Source organism: Raphanus sativus, chromosome 3 (assembly GCF_000801105.2).
Source record: "Raphanus sativus cultivar WK10039 chromosome 3, ASM80110v3, whole genome shotgun sequence".
Lineage (NCBI taxonomy): Eukaryota > Viridiplantae > Streptophyta > Magnoliopsida > Brassicales > Brassicaceae > Raphanus > Raphanus sativus.
In genome coordinates this window covers 7976225-8002875 of record NC_079513.1, presented here as the reverse complement: position 1 = coordinate 8002875, position 26651 = coordinate 7976225, and the positions used below count along the sequence as shown (strand labels likewise).

The window sequence follows — 26651 nt, the reverse complement described above, 5'->3', positions numbered from 1 at the left end:
TAAATAGGAACATTGATATAGATTTATATTTGATTGTCTGACCACTCTTTAGCACCATTCTAGATTACTGATTGCATATGATACTAAAGATGCTAAAGTGGATCAACCTGCCATCTATATTCACTAGCTAAGATTGTTTGAAGGAACCAAAGCTGACCTCCAACACTAATACTGACTTATTTGCTTGTCTTGGGGTTTGGAAATCACTGGATCGGAATCCTCTTACAAGTCTGGAAGGTAAAAAGTCTGTGTGTTTCTAGTTCCCTTCCTTCTCTCTCTTCAGCGTCTCGAGATCTAAGTTTATGTTATAAAAGATTGAAATGATTTCTTGAGAGGCAGAGGGGTAGGAGTGTCTCCCGCGACCCCAGTATTCTAAATCTCAAGGATGATCACACATTGTGGAAACGAGGGATAGGTTGAGTACCGAACCCCATTATTCGCTACACTTTGCCAAAAATGTATGAGTTACAATGCAAATGTCAATGAAATGGACTAGATGACCTATGTGGCATCGAAACATGTTGAAATTGAAACTAATAAGAGATTCAGAGAAGAGAGATGAGGGGAGAAAGGGATCGGGGAGAAAGGGATCAGAGAAGACTACCTGTGTGTTCAGATACTTGTTTGAGTTGAATCCATGTGTCCTTTGATCGATACTCCAAGGTAAAGCCTGCACTTTTATTTTATGTTAAGAAATTATGTTAGTAGAGGGGAATGTCAGATGAGATTTGCTAAGTTGTTGACTAGATGAGTTTGGTTGCTAAGCTAGGATAAAGCATAGTGAACTTCTGTGATTAGGATGTCTAGACATGAATTGCACATAGAGTGATGACTTCAATATGTTTAATCTTTGAGTTCTTGCTATTTTCAAACCTTTTCCAAAGACTACTGTTTTTGCTTGAGGACAAGCAAAGGAGTAAGTCTGGGGAGTTGATATACCATGGATTTTACCCGTTTTTAAACATGGTATACTAGTATTTTATTATATATTTAATCTGTTTTCTAGCTTGTTAGATATGTTTTTGATACAGCATGGAAATCAGACTATAAGACTTGATGAACTGAGGTTCAACCTGAAAACAAAGAAGATAGATTTTTATGAGTTTTTATGAGTTTTTATAAAGCAAAACTGAAACAAATGGAAGATGAATAAGATGCTAATGATATGAAGAATAAATCAGAGTAAATAAACAAAGATAAAGTATAGATATGGTGGAATCAAGCTGCTGGATGTGTATCACTCTCAGCTTGATCAAATGATGGATTGAAGTGGATTTACGGATGAAGGTTTGATTGAATCTCTCAACCAGATGGGATGATGGACGAAATGGATTGAATAGACACCACAAAGTTCTGTGAAAGGAGACTTTGATAAGCCTGGTTGCTCAAGAGCTGCTTCTCACAAACTCAAAAGACTTCAAACAATAGTTTTAAGAAAACTAGAAAACTGCATTTTCATTCATAAAATTCAAGGGTGATTTACAAAGATGAAAGGGACTGAGCTTATATAGGCTCGACATAATAACTCTCTAACAGTCAAAAATGGACTAAAGGAAAGAAATAAACTTGAAATAAAAATCTTGGAAGCAAAGGCTTTGATGGCTCCATGAAACTAGCCTTTAGCTTGATTTGTGCTTTCTTCAAAGAGATAATCTTGTATCTTGATATCTTCTTGAACCTGGATGGTTTAAGGGGATAAGTGAGCATTCTTGGGACCTTCTTTACTGTCTGGAATGAGCTGAAGTCGTGCCTGATCTGAAGAGAAAGAACTGTTGGAGCTTTATTGCAAGAATCTCCAAATAAGGCAGTTTTGGTGTAAGTGTGGATCCTCCTGATCCAATGGGGGCTGGTGCAAGGTATGAACTCATGGAACTCTTCTTGAACTCCTATAATATCTCCTGGACGTCCTGGTTCAGTCCTGATGTCTTCTGGTCGGATTGGAATTGGTTGGAAATGATCAAACCGATAGATTGTCCAATCTTTCCATAAATAGCTCCGGTTTGATTTAAGTGACTCTTCATTGAACCAACTGATCTCCTGGGCTCTGGTGTAGCTAAGGACTTCTTCAATACCTCCTGATTGGTTGGAATGATCTCCTGGACGCCAATGTCTGGTTTGAAGCTGATTGAACCGGTTAGCTTCCAATTGAGGCAAGTGTAGAACTGGTTTGACCGGTTCTGGAAAATGGGCATAACTCCTGATTTACGTGGCCATTTCTCCTGATACTGGGCTTTATGGAAAGGTGAGAGACTCCTCTTGAATCCTATGATCGGCTTTTGTTCAGGCCGCTCCTTTATTGGGCTTGAATCTCCTTCAAAAGTCGGGTACTCGCAGATGGATGTGCTGGGGAACCTCCACTTTGTAAAATTCATAACTTCTTCCTCCGTGACGCTTTTCTTGTAATTCCAAGCCTCAGTGAATCCTTCATGAGTTGGCTTTCTAGGAAAATTTGATTCATGACAAAAGATCCTCTGGTTGTTGAGATATTCGCCTGGGACTGAACCTATGTCGCTGGTACCTTCAAAGTGGCCGGTTTGGGCAGGTTGGTTGACCTCTGGTTCGACCACTGGTTTGATGACCGCATCATTCCCTCCCCCTTGTGAAGGTTTTGACCACAAAACTGGATAACCTGATACACCACAATAGAGCAAGTCAGGTTTCATTCTCTTTTGGGAGTTTAGAACCTTACCTTGATACAATTTTGGTTTGGTAATGGGCTGTGCATCTGGTGGCTCTTCTTTAAAGAAATGGGAAATGATCACGCCTCTGGCCTGGACATTGTCATTTCTTCTCTTCTGGAGATGATGGTTCTCCACACTTTTGGAGTTGATGGGTCCGACCATCTTTGGGACTGATTCTCCAAGCAATGAAAGAGTATCCGGTGGGATATCTTTAAAGCTTTCTTCTTTGCAGCCTGAAAAATTCTCAACATTCTGGACAAAGACCAAATGAATTATATCTAATACTGGAGATGTATGAACAGAATGTGTTGTGGTCGAATTTACCATAGGTGCAACAGCATGATGAAGAATTAAATTCTTCTTTGGACAGCATTGGATTGGGGGCTGCTTTTCTTGCACCTTTTATCTAGGCTGGTATGACCATCTTCTTGTCTTATTCCTGGATCAAAACTCTCTGGCAAAGACAAGTGAGTCATATCTGAATAATCAAGTGTAATAGATGTTTTAAGATCAGAGAGACTTCCCTTGCTGAATTTGAATGGTACTAGTTCAGCATCACTTTTATGGACAGCATCTATTGAACACATGGTTAAGGCTTCTTCTTGCAAGACTACATCACGAATTGGATTGTCTTTTTCTTTGCTTATACCTGGGTCAAAACATCTTGGCAAAGACAAGTGTATTATACCAAAGTAAAGGAATTTATAAACTGATGAAAACAAAGAACAAAGAACCTTACTTTCAGCTGTGCAGCAAGAAATTTTATTTCTTTGTTTGGCTTGCTCTCACCTTGGTCTCCTGTACCTATTTCACTTTCCTTGGACAAGACAAGTGCATTATCTTATCATGGAAATAATAATAGCTTTCTGATCTATAGTGAAATTTACCTCAGGTTTTGGCACTTGAACAATTCTTTGTTCAGATTTGGTTTCCACTTTGGTGTGGATTTTGATTGAGCTCATGGTCTGGCTCGGCCCTTGGCACTTCAGTATGCATAGAGCTCTCATCTGGTATCCCTGTACCAAGAACATAAAAATTTAAACCAGTATCTAAAGGTGATGGTAAACACTTACCTTGGTTTGATACTTTGATTTCTGGTTTTGCTTCTTTAAGCAACAAATCATTTCTTCCAGCCTCACTTATGGCTTCCTCCTCTTTAGCAATACCATGCTGGTAGACTGGGTCTTCTCTTTTAAGTTCTTGCTCCTTATTTCCTGATACAATACCCTTTGACAAAGACAAGTGCATTATACAAGAATTTGGAACCAATAAATCAGATTGAATAAAACTATCACTTTTTATAGATAAATCTGTTTTCTCTTCTAGTGATGTTTCTATCAATGCTTGCTTAGTGGGGCAAGTCACAGCAAAGTGTCCTCTTTTATGACATCTATAACATGTCTGATCTTTTAAATTTTTAAAGTTATAAGACTTACCTTGGGTTGATGCCTCTTCTTTCTTTTGGTTTGGAATCTCTTTATTCTTTGGACATAAATCATGGACAACTTTTGATTCCAATAAGGATGTGGAGCTCGTGTTTTGCTGGACCTCAGGACCTGTCTTAACATTCTTTGACAAAGACAAATGACTTATACCAGTGGAAGAAGATTCATAAACCAAATTATCAAGTATAGGACTTACCTTAGCCTTTACTTGCATAGTATCTAGCAATGGTTTTGCTTTGGTTCTGATCAAAGTGTTTTGGCCGACACTTCTACTCTCCATGGCCTTTGGGATGTCACTTTTCTGGTCTAAGCATTGGACAATGGCGTGCCCCTGGTTTGGTTGCAAGTTGGCTTGTTGAGACCAGCCTCTCTTACTCTCTTGTGCAACAACTTTTCTAGCATCTTTGGAACCATGAGTTGGGTACCTCCTTGGATAAAGTTCCTTGATTTCAGAACTTGTAAAATCTGGTGCAAACTCATGTCTCATGACTTCCTTAAGAGCTCTCCACGTTCTGATAGTTGGCTCCTTGTAAAACCTCCTATCATCTTCTTCTTGTACCCACCATTTGAAGGCTTCTTCTCTAAGTAGATCAATGGCATAAGCTAGCCTCTCTTCCCTCATGATGTTGTTGTAATGAAACCATTGATCAAGGTTTCTCTCCCATCTAAGATAACCTCTTTTTCCTGAAAATTTAAAGAGTTCAACTTTATTAGCCAAAGAGTTATAATCAAAATGAGAATTAACAACATTAAGTTTGGGGGTTTTAGAATTTGGATTTTTATTGATCCTTGAAGGACCTGGTGGCTTGGGCTCGACATAGACAGCCTCTGGTGCATCTACAAATCTTCTTTCTCCTGGCTGTGGACGTTGGCCTTGTGCCTTTCTTCTTTTTCTCAACTGAGCAATCTGTTCAACCTCTTGCAAAGCTGTCAACTCTTGGCTCAGCTTGGCCCTTTGGTTTTGGCTGTGTGTTTCTCCTACCATGGCTTCCTGAAAACACTCTCAAAGATCAAGTGAAGAATAGGGAAGTTCTGGTTGAACCAAAAATAAACCAAATGCAATAATGATACTTAACTGAACCGAGAAAATATGCAATTCTGAACCGAAATAAAATAAACTATGCAATATGATTTTTCTTTTGGATTTTCTGGATGCAGCTCGAAATAGAACAAATATGGAATGCTAATAAACACAAAGAAAGAAAATATGCAAACCAAACTAATGCTAATTTTTTTTGAATTTTCTTAAGATGCAACAATAAAAATGCAGATTTTTTTTTGACCTTTAAATGGAAACAAATAAATGCAAACACTTTTTTTTTAATAAATGCAAATATCAAAATGATGAAAAAAAATATGATATGCACGAAATTAAAATGATATGCTCTTTTTTTTTTAACTTATCAATGCAAGAATCAAAAAAATTGCAAAATGCAGATTTTCCTTTTTTTTTAAATGAATGCACAAAATATAAATATGGCAAATGGAGCTGGGCAATGAATGCAAACAAGCAAATGAAAAAAAATTTGAATCCTAGATGATCTACACCAAATTAAACTTGTCTTCCTCTTTTTATAATTTTTTTTTGAATGCAACAAGAACACAAAAATGCAGAAACTGTTTTTATGGCTTTTGATTTATAAATGAAAAACAAATGCAAGCAAATATGAAATGCAAGGATAGATATCACCTTAGCCAGGAGCTTGAACTCTGATACCAAATGATACAGCATGGAAATCAGACTATAAGACTTGATGAACTAAGGTTCAACCTGAAAACAAAGAAGATAGATTTTTATGAGTTTTTATGAGTTTTTATAAAGCAAAACTGAAACAAATGGAAGATGAATAAGATGCTAATGATATGAAGAATAAATCAGAGTAAATAAACAAAGATAAATGATAGATATGGTGGAATCAAGCTGCTGGATGTGTATCACTCTCAGCTTGATCAAATGATGGATTGAAGTGGATTTGCGGATGAAGGTTTGATTGAATCTCTCAACCAGATGGGATGATGGACGAAATGGATTGAATAGACACCACAAAGCTCTGTGAAAGGAGACTTTGATAAGCCTGGTTGCTCAAGAACTGCTTCTCACAAACTCAAAAGACTTCAAACAATAGTTTTAAGAAAACTAGAAAACTGCATTTTCATTCATAAAATTCAAGGGTGATTTACAAAGATGAAAGGGACTGAGCTTATATAGGCTCGACATAATAACTCTCTAACAGTCAAAAATGGACTAAAGGAAAGAAATAAACTTGAAATAAAAATCTTGGAAGCAAAGGCTTTGATGGCTCCATGAAACTAGTCTTTAGCTTGATTTGTGCTTTCTTCAAAGAGATATCTTGTATCTTGATATCTTCTTGAACCTGGATGGTTTAAGGGGATAAGTGAGCATTCTTGGGACCTTCTTTACTGTCTGGAATGAGCTGAAGTCGTGCCTGATCTGAAGAGAAAGAGCTGTTGGAGCTTTATTGCAAGAATCTCCAAATAAGGCAGTTTTGGTGTAAGTGTGGATCCTCCTGATCCAATGGGGGCTGGTGCAAGGTATGAACTCATGGAACTCTTCTTGAACTCCTATAATGTCTCCTGGACGTCCTGGTTCAGTCCTGATGTCTTCTGGTCGGATTGGAATTGGTTGGAAATGATCAAACCGATAGATTGTCCAATCTTTCCATAAATAGCTCCGGTTTGATTTAAGTGACTCTTCATTGAACCAACTGATCTCCTGGGCTCTGGTGTAGCTAAGGACTTCTTCAATACCTCCTGATTGGTTGGAATGATCTCCTGGACGCCAATGTCTGGTTTGAAGCTGATTGAACCGGTTAGCTTCCAATTGAGGCAAGTGTAGAACTGGTTTGACCGGTTCTGGAAAATTGGGCATAACTCCTGATTTCCGTGGCCATTTCTCCTGATACTGGGCTTTATGGAAAGGTGAGAGACTCCTCTTGAATCCTACGATCGGCTTTTGTTCAGGCCGCTCCTTCATTGGGCTTGAATCTCCTTCAAAAGTCGGGTACTCGCAGATGGATGTGCTGGGGAACCTCCACTTTGTAAAATTCATAACTTCTTTCTCCGTGAAGCTTTTCTTGTAATTCCAAGCCTCAGTGAATCCTTCATGAGTTGGCTTTCTAGGAAAATTTGATTCATGACAATAGACCCTCTGGTTGTTGAGATATTTGCCTGGGACTGGACCTATGTCGCTGGTACCTCCAAAGTGGCCGGTTTGGGCAGGTTGGTTGACCTCTGGTTCGACCACTGGTTTGATGACCGCATCATTCCCTCCCCCTTGTGAAGGTTTTGATCACAAAACTGGATAACCTGATACACCACAATAGAGCAAGTCAGGTTTCATTCTCTTTTGGGAGTTTAGAACCTTACCTTGATACAATTTTGGTTTGGTAATGGGCTGTGCATCTGGTGGCTCTTCTTTAAAGAAATGGGAAATGATCACGCCTCTGGCCTGGACATTGTCATTTCTTCTCTTCTGGAGATGATGGTTCTCCACACTTTTGGAGTTGATGGGTCTGACCATCTTTGGGACTGATTCTCCAAGCAATGAAAGAGTATCCGGTGGGATATCTTTAAAGCTTTCTTCTTTGCAGCCTGAAAAATTCTCAACATTCTGGACAAAGACCAAATGAATTATATCTAATACTGGAGATGTATGAACAGAATGTGTTGTGGTCGAATTTACCATGGGTGTAACAGCATGATGAAGAATTAAATTCTTCTTTGGACAGCATTGGATTGGGGGCTGCTTTTCTTGCACCTTTTTATCTAGGCTGGTATGACCATCTTCTTGTCTTATTCCTGGATCAAAACTCTCTGGCAAAGACAAGTGAGTCATATCTGAATAATCAAGTGTAATAGATGTTTTAAGATCAGAGAGACTTCCCTTGCTGAATTTGAATGGTACTAGTTCAGCATCACTTTTATGGACAGCATCTATTGAACACATGGTTAAGGCTTCTTCTTGCAAGACTACATCACGAATTGGATTGTCTTTTTCTTTGCTTATACCTGGGTCAAAACATCTTGGCAAAGACAAGTGTATTATACCAAAGTAAAGGAATTTATAAACTGATGAAAACAAAGAACAAAGAACCTTACTTTCAGTTGTGGCAGCAAGAAATTTTATTTCTTTGTTTGGCTTGCTCTCACCTTGGTCTCCTGTACCTATTTCACTTTCCCTTGGACAAGACAAGTGCATTAATCTTATCATGGAAATAATAATAGCTTTCTGATCTATAGTGAAATTTACCTCAGGTTTTGGCACTTGAACAATTCTTTGTTCAGATTTTGGTTTCCACTTTTGGTGTGGATTTTGATTGAGCTCATGGTCTGGCTCGGTCCTTGGCACTTCAGTATGCATAGAGCTCTCATCTGGTATCCCTGTACCAAGAACATAAAAATTTAAACCAGTATCTAAAGGTGATGGTAAACACTTACCTTGGTTTGATACTTTGATTTCTGGTTTTGCTTCTTTAAGCAACAAATCATTTCTTCCAGCCTCACTTATGGCTTCCTCCTCTTTAGCAATACCATGCTGGTAGACTGGGTGTGACACCCCCGATCATAAATGACCGGAAATGACACTGTCGTTGTTCCCTGAAAGTCAACCCGAGGTTCTCAGAATAAATCCGATCACTTTAGATTATCAAACCGAGAACACCGACGCTCCTATCGAATATCACTTTAGGCTTTTCAACCCGACAAACAATATTCGATAGTTGGTTCGTCCCGGACAAGAACTAGTAACATATGAGAACTCGTAATTTATAAACATTCTTTTATACATTAATTATTTATTTTTAAACATCTTACAAACCTTTATAGTTTTAACCTACGGCCTATCGCCCAACAACGTTTTACAGTAATATACACAGAAGGTTCGTTGCAAGGACAACAAAAACTACCGCTGATTACGCCGTTCCTTCTAGTCAAAAAGAGTAAGTCTCCCGCCTAGTGGTTACCTGCACACACGAATGAGTCGTGAGTAAAAATACTCAGTGAATCTAGAATCACAACACAAATATAAATCATCCACACAAGCAATCACAATAATGCATAAGTATGATCATGCAAGTACTAGTACATATTCAATCACTACATGAATCTCATCCTATTCATCACTCCATATCCACCGTCCTTAACTCAAAATTTTAAATATATATTTATAGGCATATGCTAAACCCGAAACCACAAAAGGCTAAGAGCTTAGCGGATAATAATAAAAATAATTAAAATTCATCTCCTTCAGATAATCACTTGATGAATACCCGACACTGGATCGTCACCCAGTACACGGCCCTAGTCTGCAATACCGTAACTCCGTGTCTTCGTACATCTTGAAACGTCACGTGAACCACGTACGATCAAGCGACGGATCTTCATATTACGGGGATATTTAAGTAGTGAGTTTTGACAAGACTTCATATGATTATTACTTACATACTTAACTACATGAATGCATATACAAGTCACATATAACCTACATGAACACTTCACAGAATTTTTAAGAATAATTAGATAACATCTACTCATTCGTGACTTTTCGCTGCAGATAAATCATGCTACTCTCAAACATGATTTATTATCCTACTATCTAGACTCACCTCAAAATAAGTCTTGAACTGATCTCAAACAAGCTGAAGGAACCAAAAGAGTACACGGGTACAAGGACGACTGGAGTGAGACAGCAAGACTCGCAAGCAGCTGAACAAAACAGAACAGAAGCACTAGCTTTAGATACTCAGTTCGGTTTTGAAGAAGAATTTTAAATAAATCTTATCAGCTCGGTTCATGACAAGGCTAATCAGTCCAGTTCAAGTGAAGTTCAGACAATGATCAGATCAGTTCAGAATTAATTTAATCAGTTCATAACATATGAGCTAATTATTCCAGAAACTGATTTAATCTGAAACTCATAAAACTGAACCCATAATACTTTAAACACTCAACCAAGATCAAAGCTTCACTGATTAATATCTGGTTATGATCAATACTTGACTGAGGCAAGAAGATTAAGCTTACCACAACTGACTAACAGAAGAACTCAGATGATCCTTTCCCTTACTGAACTTGCAACTGAACTGATCTAAGAAAACAGAAATCAAAATCTGTTCCTCACAAAAAAAACAGAACAAGGTCTAGGGTTTACTCTGGATTCTCACCTTCTGATCTTCTCTAGAGCAAGGAACTAAGATAGAGGATGAAAAAAAGTATTCCAAGGTCTTGTCTATTTTTCTATGATTTTTCCTCTGATTTTTCTTCACTTTTTCTCTTCTTTCTCACTGTTTTCTCTCTGCAGTTTTTCTTTCTCTGATGAGTTTTGTTTCTTCACGTCAGGGAGGGAGAGAGGAAAGTGGAGAGTAATCATCTAATGGTAAGCTAAGTGTCTTGAGTCTACACCAGGCTTGATGATCACATGACAGCTGGCTTTGATTCATAATTATCCACTAAGCAGCTCACTAATTCCTTCCTTTGAAGAAATCTCTCCCAGCCACATAATTTATTTTAATTAATCAAACAAGTAAGCACACTGCTTGTGACTATCATGTGTTTTTTTTTTTTAAATGGGAAGGTCATTACATTCTTCCCCTCTCAAAAGAATTCGTCCCCGAATTCTCAAAATATAACTATCCACACTTCACTGGACAAGCGGGGCATCTGAGAAGAACTCTGGGTAATCAGCTCTGAACTTATCTTCATCCTCCCATGTGACAATAACTCTTTGACCCTTGCCCCAAAATACTTGAACTTGAGAAATCTCCCGGTTCCTTAATCTCTTGATACGACATTCTCCTATCCGCAAAGGACCTTCAGGATATGTGAGATCTGGTTGCAAGTTCTCTGGTTGTTGCGGCTCGACCATATTGGGATCTGGTATATGCTTAGGCAACATCGATACATGAAATACAGGATGCATAGGCATATCAGGTGGAAGTTCAAGTCGGTAGGCTACTTCTCCAATTTTAGCAACAATTCTGTACGGACCTATGTAACGGGTTGCTAACTTCCCAACTTTTCCGAATCGTTCCTTTCCTTTCTGTGCAGCTACTTTTAAGAAGACTAGATCATTTACTGCAAAAGTGACTTCTCTCCTGCCGCGGTCGGCGTACTTCTTCTGACGATCTTGAGCCTTCTTCATATTTGCTTGAATCACTCTTACTTTTTCAGCAGCCTCATCTACAATTTCTGGACCAAGCATCCTTCGCTCACCAACTTCTGCCCAACACACGGGTGTTCTACAAGGTCGACCATACAATGCTTCATACGGTGACATACCGATACTGGAGTGGTAGCTATTGTTGTATGAAAATTCTATCAGCGGCAAAAACTTATCCCACGGACCATTCCAATCAAGGATACACAACCTCAACAGATCTTCTAGGGTTCTGATAGTTCTTTCGGTTTGACCATCGGTTTCCGGATGAAACGCAGTACTCATATGCAGATCAGTTCCCAAAGCTTGTTGAAAAGCTCGCCAAAATTTAGATGTAAAGCGCGGGTCTCGGTCTGAAACTATATTTGCTGGTACTCCATGAAGCTTTACAATTTCTTTCAAATACAACTCTGCTAACGTCTCCACTTTATCTGTGAGTTTCATCGGTAGGAAATGAGCAGATTTGGTAAGACGATCGACAATTACCCAAATTGCATCATTCCCACGCCCTGGCGCTCTTGGTAAACCAGAAATAAAGTCCATCGCCACGGCATCCCATTTCCATTCAGGGATTGGTAGACTTTGAAGTAAGCCACTTGGAACTTGATGTTCGGCCTTTATTTGTTGGCAAGTCTGACACTGAGAAACCCATACTGCAACATCTCTCTTCATCCCTGGCCAGTGGTAATACCTTCTGATATCTCGGTACATTTTCGTGCTTCCGGGATGGATGCTCAAAAGAGAATGGTGTGAGGTTTTTAGAATCTCTTCTCGAAGTCCTTCTCCTTTTGGAACGGTTACTCGACCATTGAGTAGTAAAGTTCCATCACTCGCAACTTTATATCCACCAAAATTGCCTTCATTCAACTGCTCTCGGATCCTTTTCAGGTTAACATCCCTTGTTTGACATTCTCGGATACGAGCAAGTAAACCGGCTTGGCTCACTGCTTGTAATCCTAAAGGTTCTCCTTCCTCTCCTTCTAAGGTCGCCAAACTAATCATCTTGAATTCTGCTTCAAGGTTCTGGAGCTCCTTTTCGATATCCACATCAACTCTCCTTCTGCTCAAAGCATCAGCAACGACATTTGCTTTTCCTGGATGATATAGAATCTGCATGTCGTAGTCAGCTACAAACTCCATCCATCGTCTTTGCCTTAGGTTCAAATCAGGTTGAGTAAAAAGATACTTCAGGCTTTTATGGTCGGTGAACACTTGGATCTTCTCACCATATAAATATGATCGCCAAATTCGAAGTGCAAACACAACTGCGGCCATCTCCAGATCATGTGTTGGATAGTTTAATTCATGCTTTCTTAGTTGCCTTGATGCATAGGCGATTACCCTATCGTCCTGCATAAGCACACAACCTAAACCAACATGAGATGCATCTGTATACACTGTGTACGGTTGGCCAGGCTTAGGCAAAGCTAAGATAGGTGCAGACGTTAAGGCTTCCTTCAACTTGTCAAACGCTTCTTCAGTTTCTGTACTCCACTCATAGCAAACACATTTACCAGTAAGACAAGTCAGTGGCTTTGATATACTTGCAAATCCTTGAACAAATTTCCGGTAATAGCCCGCCAATCCAAGAAAACTCCGAATCTCAGTAACAGAAGTTGGACGTGGCCATTCTTTAATAGCAGCTATCTTTTCTTGATCAACAGCAACTCCTTGCTCTGACACTCGATGTCCTAAGAAGCCAACTTCTCTTTTCCAGAAACGACACTTGCTGAGCTTTGCAAAAAGCTTTTGATCTCGTAGACGATCGAGAATCAAGCGTAGATGCTCCTCGTGTTCTTCGGCACTTCTGGAATATATAAGAATATCATCAATGAATATGATAACAAACTCATCCAAGTAATCCCGAAATACTTCATTCATCAAACGCATAAAGGCAGCTGGAGCATTTGTAAGACCAAAAGGCATTACTACGAACTCAAATTGTCCATAGCGTGTCCTAAAAGCAGTCTTCATAATGTCAGTCTCGGAAATCGGAATTTGATGATAACCCGAAGCCAGATCAATCTTTGAAAACCAACTTGCACCTTGCAACTGATCTAACAGTTCATCAATTCTTGGAAGTGGATACTTGTCTTTGATTGTCACATTGTTGATTCCACGATAATCAATACATAGTCGCATGCTTCCGTCTTTCTTCTTTACAAACAGCACAGGCGCTCCCCACGGTGATGAACTAGGACGAATAAAACCCTTCTCTAGCAAATCAGCTAATTGTTTCTTCAACTCAGCGAGTTCAGCTGGAGCCATTCGGTACGGTGCCTTTGCTATTGCAGCTGATCCGGGTTCTAAGGTTATACTAAAAGGGTTACTTCTGGATGGTGGCAATCCCTCCAATGCCTTAAACACATCTTCGTATTCGTGGACAACTGGGATGTCTTCTAAGTTCTGTTCTTTCTCATCTTCTACTTGCCCAGTAACTAAGGTAACTAGATACACTTCCTCACTTTGCTCTAGAAGGTTCTCTACTCTCAAGGCTGAAACTAGCGACACTCCAGCGCTCGGTACAACGCCATGGTAAGCAAAAGGGGGTTGGGTATCTCTCTCAAAGACAATTCTCCCTCGACCACAATCGAGATGAGCTCGGTAGGTAGACAACCAATCCATTCCTAGGATGACTTCATACCGCTCTAAGGGAAGTATTAACAAATGGGCTGGAAAGATCATGTCTTGAATAGTGATCGGAACTTCTAAGATGCAGCCTTCGGTTTCAAGAACTTGATCACCGGGAGTTAAAACAGGAATATTTAAATTCACCTTAGTGAATTCTCCCTTGAGTCTAGATGCTACTTCGGGGGCTACAAAACTATGTGTTGCTCCCGAATCGAACAAGACATGGGCGGAAGTTCCACCCACAACCAAAGTACCTATAGATAATTGACTTCAAGGTAAATTAATAATTCAACCATTTACATAGCATTTTTTTTTATACACTAATGCACCAATCAAATTTATTTCTGAAGAAATCACACAACACTTAATAGGATAAGAAAACAAACCTGTGATAGGACCCTTCGGCGGTTCCGATGGTCCAGGTAACTCTAAGGCATAGGCCCTACCAGAAATGGCCTGACGCTTCGCTGGAGGTATGGGAAAGGGTAATGGGGGACGAGACGCTCCAGCTTGTGGGGCTCGTGGTGCATCTGAAGATGTAGAATGAGTACGCGGACATGACGTCGCATAATGTCCTCGCTCTCCACATGTGAAGCAAGTAACACTGGGTGGTACCGCCGGCCTGTATTGTCCTCCATTCGGACAATCTCTAGCTATATGGCCGCTACGGCCACAACCAAAACAAGTCTGAGTTCTTTGACGGTGTCCTCCTGAACGTCCTCCACGAACTACTCTGCCTCTATGACCTCGATGCATCATGGATGGAGACGGGCGCTGACTCTGCGTAGCCTGACGTCGTATTTCTGCAGAATGACTCCACGATGCCCTCTCAGCGACGATAGCTTCCTCCACATTCACTGCTCGCTCCACCAAGTCAGAAAGTCTACCAAACTCAACAGCTTCAAGACGGCTCCTAACGTCTGGACTAAGTCCCCGAAGGAACTTCCTGATGATCATAGGCTCATCCTCCTGGCCGTAGTGAACATAACGCCTGAGGCGAGTGAACTCTGCCTCGTACCTCCTAACAGAATTATCTCCTTGTACCAACGCCATGAATTCAGCCTCAAGACGATCCCTAGCCTCTGGTGGAAAATACTTCCGCTGAAATGCTTCACGAAAGTCTGACCAAGTAGTTGTCACATTACCTAGGTAGCGGTCTACACACAACCACCAGCTCAATGCATCCTTCTCCAAGTAGTACACAGCCACATCTTTCTTGAACTCATCCTCACAGCGAGTTGCGCGGAAGTTTCCCTCAAGGTTCTGTAACCATGCATCAGCCTCGAACGGATCAGTCCCTCCTCGGTAGTGTCTAGTACCCAAGTTCTTCATGAGCATAACAATCTTCAAAAAGTCCGGACGTGAAGTGGTAGGTACCGGAGCTGGCTGCGCACGCTGTGCATTGAGAGCTTGATGTTGTAAGTTTACCATCTCCGCCATCAATTCTAAAAGTGCCACAATCGCTGGATCAGTTGGCGCAGGCGCAGGTTGTGCTGCTGGTGGTGCTTCAGCATGGACGTGTGGAATATCTTCTGCGGCAGCAGCATGAGCAGCATGATGGTCAGCAGCATGATCATGAACAGCATCAACCTCTATATCTGTGTAGTAAGGATCTGGTGACATAGGCATCGGCATCTGAACTGGAATATCCTCATTTGAATCCTCAGATGGATCAGACTCAAAGCTAGAGCCCGAAGGTGTAGCCTCAAAGCTAGGGGTCGGAAGTGGTGCCGGAGTAGATGGCGGGGAAGAGTCTGGAGATGAAGAAATATGTATCGGTAGATAAGCTCCACCACGTCGTGCTCGTCTCGGTGGCATCTGCAAAGGAAGATCATGGTAAGTTTCTACCCAGTTCTATCTATTTCTAAAAGAAGGAACAAACCAGCATATCCTAATTATCCTTGCGACACATTTTGACTCGAAAAATATTTAAAACAAGTCCCATTCAAGCATCGTATAACAATGCTCTGATACCACCTTTGTGACACCCCCGATCATAAATGACCGGAAATGACACTGTCGTTGTTCCCTGAAAGTCAACCCGAGGTTCTCAGAATAAATCCGATCACTTTAGATTATCAAACCGAGAACACCGACGCTCCTATCGAATATCACTTTAGGCTTTTCAACCCGACAAACAATATTCGATAGTTGGTTCGTCCCGGACAAGAACTAGTAACATATGAGAACTCGTAATTTATAAACATTCTTTTATACATTAATTATTTATTTTTAAACATCTTACAAACCTTTATAGTTTTAACCTACGGCCTATCGCCCAACAACGTTTTACAGTAATATACACAGAAGGTTCGTTGCAAGGACAACAAAAACTACCGCTGATTACGCCGTTCCTTCTAGTCAAAAAGAGTAAGTCTCCCGCCTAGTGGTTACCTGCACACACGAATGAGTCGTGAGTAAAAATACTCAGTGAATCTAGAATCACAACACAAATATAAATCATCCACACAAGCAATCACAATAATGCATAAGTATGATCATGCAAGTACTAGTACATATTCAATCACTACATGAATCTCATCCTATTCATCACTCCATATCCACCGTCCTTAACTCAAAATTTTAAATATATATTTATAGGCATATGCTAAACCCGAAACCACAAAAGGCTAAGAGTTTAGCGGATAATAATAAAAATAATTAAAATTCATCTCCTTCAGATAATCACTTGATGAATACCCGACACTGGATCGTCACCCAGTACACGGCCCTAGTCTGCAATACCGTAACTCCGTGTCTTCGTACATCTTGAAACGTCACGTGAACCACGTACGATCAAGCGACGGATCTTCATATTACGGGGATATTTAAGTAGTGAGTTTTGACAAGACTTCATATGATTATTACTTACATACTTAACTACATGAATGCATATACAAGTCACATATAACCTACATGAACACTTCACAGAATTTTTAAGAATAATTAGATAACATCTACTCATTCGTGACTTTTCGCTGCAGATAAATCATGCTACTCTCAAACATGATTTATTATCCTACTATCTAGACTCACCTCAAAATAAGTCTTGAACTGATCTCAAACAAGCTGAAGGAACCAAAAGAGTACACGGGTACAAGGACGACTGGAGTGAGACAGCAAGACTCGCAAGCAGCTGAACAAAACAGAACAGAAGCACTAGCTTTAGATACTCAGTTCGGTTTTGAAGAAGAATTTTAAATAAATCTTATCAGCTCGGTTCATGACAAGGCTAATCAGTCCAGTTCAAGTGAAGTTCAGACAATGATCAGATCAGTTCAGAATTAATTTAATCAGTTCATAACATATGAGCTAATTATTCCAGAAACTGATTTAATCTGAAACTCATAAAACTGAACCCATAATACTTTAAACACTCAACCAAGATCAAAGCTTCACTGATTAATATCTGGTTATGATCAATACTTGACTGAGGCAAGAAGATTAAGCTTACCACAACTGACTAACAGAAGAACTCAGATGATCCTTTCCCTTACTGAACTTGCAACTGAACTGATCTAAGAAAACAGAAATCAAAATCTGTTCCTCACAAAAAAAAACAGAACAAGGTCTAGGGTTTACTCTGGATTCTCACCTTCTGATCTTCTCTAGAGCAAGGAACTAAGATAGAGGATGAAAAAAAGTATTCCAAGGTCTTGTCTATTTTTCTATGATTTTTCCTCTGATTTTTCTTCACTTTTTCTCTTCTTTCTCACTGTTTTCTCTCTGCAGTTTTTCTTTCTCTGATGAGTTTTGTTTCTTCACGTCAGGGAGGGAGAGAGGAAAGTGGAGAGTAATCATCTAATGGTAAGCTAAGTGTCTTGAGTCTACACCAGGCTTGATGATCACATGACAGCTGGCTTTGATTCATAATTATCCACTAAGCAGCTCACTAATTCCTTCCTTTGAAGAAATCTCTCCCAGCCACATAATTTATTTTAATTAATCAAACAAGTAAGCACACTGCTTGTGACTATCATGTGTTTTTTTTTTTTTAAATGGGAAGGTCATTACACTGGGTCTTCTCTTTTAAGTTCTTGCTCCTTATTTCCTGATACAATACCCTTTGACAAAGACAAGTGCATTATACAAGAATTTAGAACCAATAAATCAGATTGAATAAAACTATCACTTTTTATAGATAAATCTGTTTTCTCTTCTAGTGATGTTTCTATCAATGCTTGCTTAGTGGGGCAAGTCACAGCAAAGTGTCATCTTTTATGACATCTATAACATGTCTGATCTTTTAAATTTTTAAAGTTAGAAGACTTACCTTGGGTTGATGCCTCTTCTTTCTTTTGGTTTGGAATCTCTTTATTCTTTGGACATAAATCATGGACAACTTTTGATTCCAATAAGGATGTGGAGCTCGTGTTTTGCTGGACCTCAGGACCTGTCTTAACATTCTTTGACAAAGACAAATGACTTATACCAGTGGAAGAAGATTCATAAACCAAATTATCAAGTATAGGACTTACCTTAGCCTTTACTTGCATAGTATCTAGCAATGGTTTTGCTTTGGTTCTGATCAAAGTGTTTTGGCCGACACTTCTACTCTTCATGGCCTTTGGGATGTCACTTTTCTGGTCTAAGCATTGGACAATGGTGTGCCCCTGGTTTGGTTGCAAGTTGGCTTGTTGAGACCAGCCTCTCTTACTCTCTTGTGCAACAACTTTTCTAGCATCTTTGGAACCATGAGTTGGGTACCTCCTTGGATAAAGTTCCTTGATTTCAGAACTTGTAAAATCTGGTGCAAACTCATGTCTCATGACTTCCTTAAGAGCTCTCCACGTTCTGATAGTTGGCTCCTTGTAAAACCTCCTATCATCTTCTTCTTGTACCCACCATTTGAAGGCTTCTTCTCTAAGTAGATCAATGGCATAAGCTAGCCTCTCTTCCCTCATGATGTTGTTGTAATGAAACCATTCATCAAGGTTTCTCTCCCATCTAAGATAACCTCTTTTTCCTGAAAATTTAAAGAGTTCAACTTTATTAGCAAAAGAGTTATAATCAAAATGAGAATTAACAACATTAAGTTTGGGGGTTTTAGAATTTGGATTTTTATTGATCCTTGAAGGATCTGGTGGCTTGGGCTCGACATAGACAGCCTCTGGTGCATCTACAAATCTTCTTTCTCCTGGCTGTGGACGTTGGCCTTGTGCCTTTCTTCTTTTTCTCAACTGAGCAATCTGTTCAACCTCTTGCAAAGCTGTCAACTCTTGGCTCAGCTTGGCCCTTTGGTTTTGGCTGTGTGTTTCTCCTACCATGGCTTCCTGAAAACACTCTCAAAGATCAAGTGAAGAATAGGTAAGTTCTGGTTGAACCAAAAATAAACCAAATGCAATAATGATACTTAAACTGAACCGAGAAAATATGCAATTCTGAACCGAAATAAAATAAACTATGCAATATGATTTTTCTTTTGGATTTTCTGGATGCAGCTCGAAATAAAACAAATATGGAATGCTAATAAACACAAAGAAAGAAAATATGCAAACCAAACTAATGCTGATTTTTTTTTGAATTTTCTTAAGATGCAACAATAAAAATGCAGATTTTTTTTTTGACCTTTAAATGGAAACAAATAAATGCAAACACTTTTTTTTTAATAAATGCAAATATCAAAATGATGAAACAAATATGATATGCACGAAATTAAAATGATATGCTCCTTTTTTTTTAACTTATCAATGCAAGAATCAAAAAAATTGCAAAATGCAGATTTTCCTTTTTTTTTTTTAAATGAATGCACAAAATATAAATATGGCAAATGGAGCTGGGCAATGAATGCAAACAAGCAAATAAAAAAAAATTTGAATCCTAGATGATCTACACCAAATTAAACTTGTCTTCCTCTTTTTATAAATTTTTTTTTGAATGCAACAAGAACACAAAAATGCAGAAACTGTTTTTATGGCTTTTGATTTATAAATGAAAAACAAATGCAAGCAAATATGAAATGCAAGGATAGATATCACCTTAGCCAGGAGCTTGAGCTCTGATACCAAATGATACAGCATGGAAATCAGACTATAAGACTTGATGAACTGAGGTTCAACCTGATAACAAAGAAGATAGATTTTTATGAGTTTTTATAAAGCAAAACTGAAACAAATGGAAGATAAATAAGATGCTAATGATATGAATAATAAATCAGAGTAAATAAACAAAGATAAAGGATAGATATGGTGGAATCAAGCTGCTGGATGTGTATCACTCTCAGCTTGATCAAATGATGGATTGAAGTGGATTTGCGGATGAAGGTTTGATTGAATCTCTCAACCAGATGGGATGATGGACGAAATGGATTGAATAGACACCACAAAGCTCTGTGAAAGGAGACTTTGATAAGCCTGGTTGCTCAAGAACTGCTTCTCACAAACTCAAAAGACTTCAAACAATAGTTTTAAGAAAACTAGAAAACTGCATTTTCATTCATAAAATTCAAGGGTGATTTACAAAGATGAAAGGGACTGAGCTTATATAGGCTCGACATAATAACTCTCTAACAGTCAAAAATGGACTAAAGGAAAGAAATAAACTTGAAATAAAAATCTTGGAAGCAAAGGCTTTGATGGCTCCATGAAACTAGCATTTAGCTTGATTTGTGCTTTCTTCAAAGAGATAATCTTGTTTCTTGATATCTTCTTGAACCTGGATGGTTTAAGGGGATAAGTGAGCATTCTTGGGACCTTCTTTACTGTCTGGAATGAGCTGAAGTCGTGCCTGATCTGAAGAGAAAGAGCTGTTGGAGCTTTATTGCAAGAATCTCCAAATAAGGCAGTTTTGGTGTAAGTGTGGATCCTCCTGATCCAATGGGGGCTGGTGCAAGGTATGAACTCATGGAACTCTTCTTGAACTCCTATAATGTCTCCTGGACGTCCTGGTTCAGTCCTGATGTCTTCTGGTCGGATTGGAATTGGTTGGAAATGATCAAACCGATAGATTGTCCAATCTTTCCATAAATAGCTCCGGTTTAATTTAAGTGACTCTTCATTGAACCAACTGATCTCCTGGGCTCTGGTGTAGCTAAGGACTTCTTCAATACCTCCTGATTGGTTGGAATGATCTCCTGGACGCCAATGTCTGGTTTGAAGCTGATTGAACCGGTTAGCTTCCAATTGAGGCAAGTGTAGAACTGGTTTGACCGGTTCTGGAAAATTGGGCATAACTCCTGATTTCCGTGGCCATTTCTCCTGATACTGGGCTTTATGGAAAGGTGAGAGACTCCTCTTGAATCCTATGATCGGCTTTTGTTCAGGCCGCTCCTTCATTGGGCTTGAATCTCTTTCAAAAGTCGGGTACTCGCAGATGGATGTGCTGGGGAACCTCCACTTTGTAAAATTCATAACTTCTTCCTCCGTGAAGCTTTTCTTGTAATTCTAAGCCTCAGTGAATCCTTCATGAGTTGGCTTTCTAGGAAAATTTGATTCATGACAAAAGACCCTCTGGTTGTTGAGATATTCGCCTGGGACTGGACCTATGTCGCTGGTACCTCCAAAGTGGCTGGTTTGGGCAGGTTGGTTGACCTTTGGTTCGACCACTGGTTTGATGACCGCATCAGTTTTCAGGTTCAGGAGCATTTTGTGAGAAAGTGATGTTTTTGGAGCATTTTGGAGTACAAGAGATGATATACCCGAGTTGACCATTCAAGACTAAGTCGGAAGTCAACATTGCGATTATAATCAATCGATACTCATCCTGAGTCGTCGATCGATGTAGCTGAGAAGATCCGCGTACTAGAAGATTATAATCGATCGATACACATCCAGTGTTGTCGATCGATATCGAGGACGAAATGGTTTAGCCGACTACTTCACCAAATTACGAGATTGCCCCTGACGAGTTTTTAACCTAATGGAAATGCTTAAATATTCCTGCAAGTGTTTTTTGACGGCAACCTTCGAAAGAAGCAAGCTTTTAACAACCCTCAAAGCAGAGAGTGTGTGAGAGAGACTAGAGTTTTATTTGTCTTGAGAGATTGGAGAGATTTCTCATCTCCTTTTGTATTTCTACTTTATTCTATCTATGCAATTCTTTCATCTATCTATTGTTATGAATTGCTTAGCTATGTCTGAGTAGTCTACTTGTTAGATCTAGGGTTCAAATAGGTTTGTGGGATTAGCCCCAAACTATAATTGCTAAGTTGTGATACTCATCAAATGGATTGTACCCTATGCTTGTTTTAGATTAGCTAACTAGAATATAGATCACTAGGATCTTTGATGATCTTGAATTATCCATTTGAGCTTGCCTGTCTCCCGTTGAGAAGAACGACAGTTCCTCCTTGAGACCTTGTGGTCATATTCGGCTCGCGCCTAGGCAGATCTAGAAGCCGTCGATCAATATCCCGACAGGTGAATCGATCGGCGCTGCGAAAAGGTGTATCGCTCGATATCTCAAAAGGATATCGACCGACTCTTTTTCTGTGTCATCATGCGAAAGGTGTGGCCAGAGATCTAGATAATTTAACCAGTGATACTTCACTTGAGTTAAGCGGCTGAGATCTATAGTATCATGCAAGCAACTTGTTAAAGCATTTATAGAGATTATAATCTCCATTCCTGAATAGAAACCCTATGTCTAGCACTTTTTATCACATTTAAACAACCCATCATATTGTTAGTTAGAGCAACTACCTTGCTCATTTTAAGAATTGTTACTTTTATTTCCACCATATAAACCAACCTTGCATAGGATTGATTAGTAGATTTTATTTAATTGGTTCCCTAGCTCCTCGTGATTCGATCCCTAAGTACTACAGTTGTACCTCTTATTTGAGAGAGTAAGCTCTACTGGTAATTTGAGCAATATCAGTATTAAGTGTTTTAAGATATAATTATTACTAGGTGGTTGCCCGCAAATTTGCGGGTATAAACATTGTATAAAATTATACATACATTAATATAAATCTGAAGACTGATAAACAAAAATTATTTTATAACATTCTATTTTATTTTTTTAACCACTTTGTTTTATATAGAAGCAAAAAAAACTATTACAAAATTAAAAATTTTGCTTAATTTGTCAAATCACATATCAATGTTTCTCACATATTTTATATAAATGTTTAACATAAATTATCTCTAATGAACACACTATCTTATCAAACACTGATTAATTTGACCAAGATTTTCATTAAAAGTAATTATATTTTAGATATCTTTTAAAAGTTATTTTCATTTTTTATAAAATTACTTTAATAGAAACCTATTTTAATTAAATATATATCAGAAAAATCATATATCTATTTTTTAATAATGTGATGTAATTATTTTGACATATATCAATGTGAGATTCAATGGATTTATTACATCAAAATAAAAAATTTCTGTTTGTATAAAAATTGTTAGAACTTTGTTTCATACATTGTAAAACTTTTAATATAATGTTCTGATTTTTTTTTGATTTTATATTCCAAGAAATAAATTAATTTATTAATATTATTTTAAACAACTTACCATACAATTTATATTTTTAAATAATTTATAAACTCGCAATGTGATGCATTAATAGTTATTATAATTATTTATTAGAATTATATGTTTTATATATGTATATTATGACTTATATAGGAAAATAAAGCTAGTATATTTATTTTATTAACCACTTTTTAACAACATACTTCATATAATTTATAAATAGACTATATATTATTGCTAAAAAGAAATGATGAAGTACTGTATAAAATTTCCATAATTAAATGATTATACATAAGAATATATAAATAGTTTGGAAACTAACATTAATTGGTTTTAGGATTTTCTTTTTTAGATTTGATTAAAATAAATGAAAATAAAAAATATTGACAAATGAAATTATAAGAAATTTTCTCAAAGTATCTGTATGAGCGACACGTCATCAGAAGTCATTAAAATAACTTCTCAATTAATATATTGGAAGACTTTAGTACAAACATATTTTAATTTAATATATATCAGAAAATCATATCTAGTTTTTAATAATGTGATGTAATTATTTTGACATATGTCAATGTGAGATTCAATGGATTTATTACATCAAAATAAAAAGTTTCTATTTTATAAACATTGTTAGAACTTTGTTTCATGCATTGTAAAACTTTAATATTATTTCTTATTTTTTTTGATTTTATATTCCAAGAAATACATTAATTTATTAATATTATTTTAAACGACTTGCCATACAATTTATGTTTTTAAATAATTTATAAACTCGCTATATGATGCATTAATAGTTATTATAATTATGTTTTTTATATATGTATGTTATGACGTATATAGGAAAGTAAATCTTTTTACGAATGATTATAATAGAAAATAGAGCTAGTATATTTATTTTATTAACCCCCTTTTTAACAACATACTTCATATAATTTATAAATAAAGTATTAGTGCAAAAACAAATGATGAAGTACTATATAAATTTCCATAATTGCTACCATTAAATACTATAAATGATTAAGCATAAGAATATATAAATAGTTTGGAAACTAACATTAATTGGTTCTAGAATTTCTTTTTTAGATTTGATTAAAATAAATGAAAGTTAAAAATCATTGACCAATGAAATTATAAAGATTTTTCTCAAATTGTCTGTATAAGTGGCATGTCATCAAAAGTCACTAAAGTGACTTCTCAATTAATATATAGGAGGATAAATTTTCAAAATACATTTTATAAATTAATATATAATCTTCTATAAATGATTTAGAACCTCTTATAATAATTTAAAACATCTGATAAGCCAATATAAATAATTTTATAATGTATTTATAATTTTATAAATTATTTACAAAGCATGCATGGAATTTATTAGACATTAATAGTTATTATGATACTTTATATAAATATAAGTTTTCTATACGAATATAAAATCATTATATCAATTCAAATAAACATTTTTGTTTATTATTTTATGTAATTTATAAATATATAAAAAACTTGATCGCATTATTACTCTTTCATAGTTTCAACAATTAGTTACCATAAATTATTATTTCTAATATTATGTAGATTATTTGGAAATTGGTAATTGAATTATCCTTTCTTTTTCGATATAATTATAATAAATAAAATTAAAAAATCATCTCCAGTAAAATTATAACAATTTATAGAGTTCATTTATGATCAACACGTAATAAAAAATCACTTATGTGATTTCTCAATCAATTTATAGTAGGATTTATTTTTTTATAAATAATTTATAACACTTTATAAATTATTTTAAAATTCTGATAAATTTATTCTGTAAACAACGATAAATAATTTAAAAATAATATTAATAAACATGTTTGGATTTGTAATATTTAAAAAAAAAAATATTTTATAATTATATTCGAATACAATTCAGCAAGTAGAGTATAAAACTATTATAATTATCTTATATAAAAAAATTTCATTACATTTTATAGTTTATAAATATTAAAAAGTAATAAATAAAACATTATTAATCTTTCTATAATTTCGAGAGTTAGTTGCCATAAATTGTTGTTTGTAATATTCTTTAGATTATATGGCAAGTGATGCTAAATGATTTTTGACTTACTTTAAATTTATAGATCTAATTTAAATAAATAAAAATTAAAAACAATCGACCAATCAAATTATAACAATTTATTGAAATTTCACCTATGAGCGAACACGTCATCCGAAATCACTAAAGTGACTTCTCATTTAATATATATAGGGGGTGTTTTGGAGTTTATTTAGTATATTTACAGGTTCATGAGTGATTTGGAGTAAAGAGGTGTTTTGGGGACATTTTGGAGATTAAAGAATAAATCAATCGAGCTGACCATCGAACTAGACCAGAGATCGACATTCAAAGTTGATAATCGATCGATGTATATCTTGTACCATACATCGATGGCGAAGCGCGCAAAATCCAGTTTGGTTCCAGCCGACTTAAAGCCCAAGATTCACTTAATTACAGAATTTCCTCTCGCCGACTTTAACCTAGTATTTATGTGCTCTGCCATTGTTCTAGGAAATACATGCTTTCATTACTTCTTATTTTCACAGGAAACATGTTTAGGGTTTCTAAGTAGATTGGAGAGAAGATTCAAGACTCCTTCAGAGCTTTGTATTAGAACTCTAAATTTCTTATTCTATCTTATTCTATGCAATTCATATGTATGTTTATGATTTGCTTAGCTATGTCTGAGTAATTCACCTGTTAGGTTTATGGTTCAAATATGTTATGAAGAATTAGCCCCAAATATAAAATTGCTAAGTTGCTATAGATATTTATCATTAGAATTGTGCTTATTGCTTGTGTTCTGAGTAGCTAACTAGAACCCTGATATTAGGATAAGTAGGTGCAAGCGACGGCTTGGTCTTTTACCATAATAGATTTTTCTGAGTTAGGATTGCTAGAAACAGACGACGGTTTATCTAGGAAGTCTAGTGAACATTATTCAACCTGATCGTAAAGCTTGCTAGAATATCATCGATCGATAATCATATAGATTAATCGATCGAAGAATCAAAAGGTGTATCATTCGATATTCCTACAGAATCATTGATCGGCACTTTCTCTAGATCAACAAACGGAAATTTATATTCAAGATAACAGATAGTATAAACAAACGGAAGTTGATAGATTGTTGCTTAAGTTGAGTTCTCATATATCTTGCATGCAATTTAGTCATTGTACTATTATAATCCTAACTACCTGAATAGATCCCTAGACTTAACGCTTTCATATTATTGTCTGAAACCTCAATCCAATCAACCAAAC

General features: G+C 37.0%; 1 protein-coding gene across 1 annotated transcript; it reads right to left on the bottom strand.

Annotated features, from left to right (window-relative positions):
• Window positions 1-3599: 3599 nt before the first annotated feature.
• LOC108839281 (uncharacterized) lies at window positions 3600-5111 on the bottom strand. Its single transcript, XM_057006264.1, has 3 exons — window positions 4925-5111; window positions 4323-4810; window positions 3600-4250 (listed from the first exon to the last, which is right to left on the bottom strand). The coding sequence occupies exons 1-3, from the start codon at window positions 5109-5111 to the stop codon at window positions 3600-3602; spliced, it is 1326 nt and encodes a 441-aa protein (XP_056862244.1).
• Between the last annotated feature and the right edge of the window lie 21540 nt (window positions 5112-26651).

What these genes read in the sequence shown, in the direction of transcription:
- LOC108839281 (XM_057006264.1), bottom strand. Translation starts at nt 5,111, where the DNA reads ATGGTAGGAGAAACACACAGCCAAAACCAAAGGGCCAAGCTGAGCCAA. An exon ending in TGTCGAGCCCAAGCCACCAG is followed by an intron (nt 4,811 to 4,924) that starts GTCCTTCAAGGA and finishes TTAAATTTTCAG; the next exon opens with GAAAAAGAGGTTATCTTAGA. An exon ending in CTATGCAAGTAAAGGCTAAG is followed by an intron (nt 4,251 to 4,322) that starts GTAAGTCCTATA and finishes TCTTTGTCAAAG; the next exon opens with AATGTTAAGACAGGTCCTGA.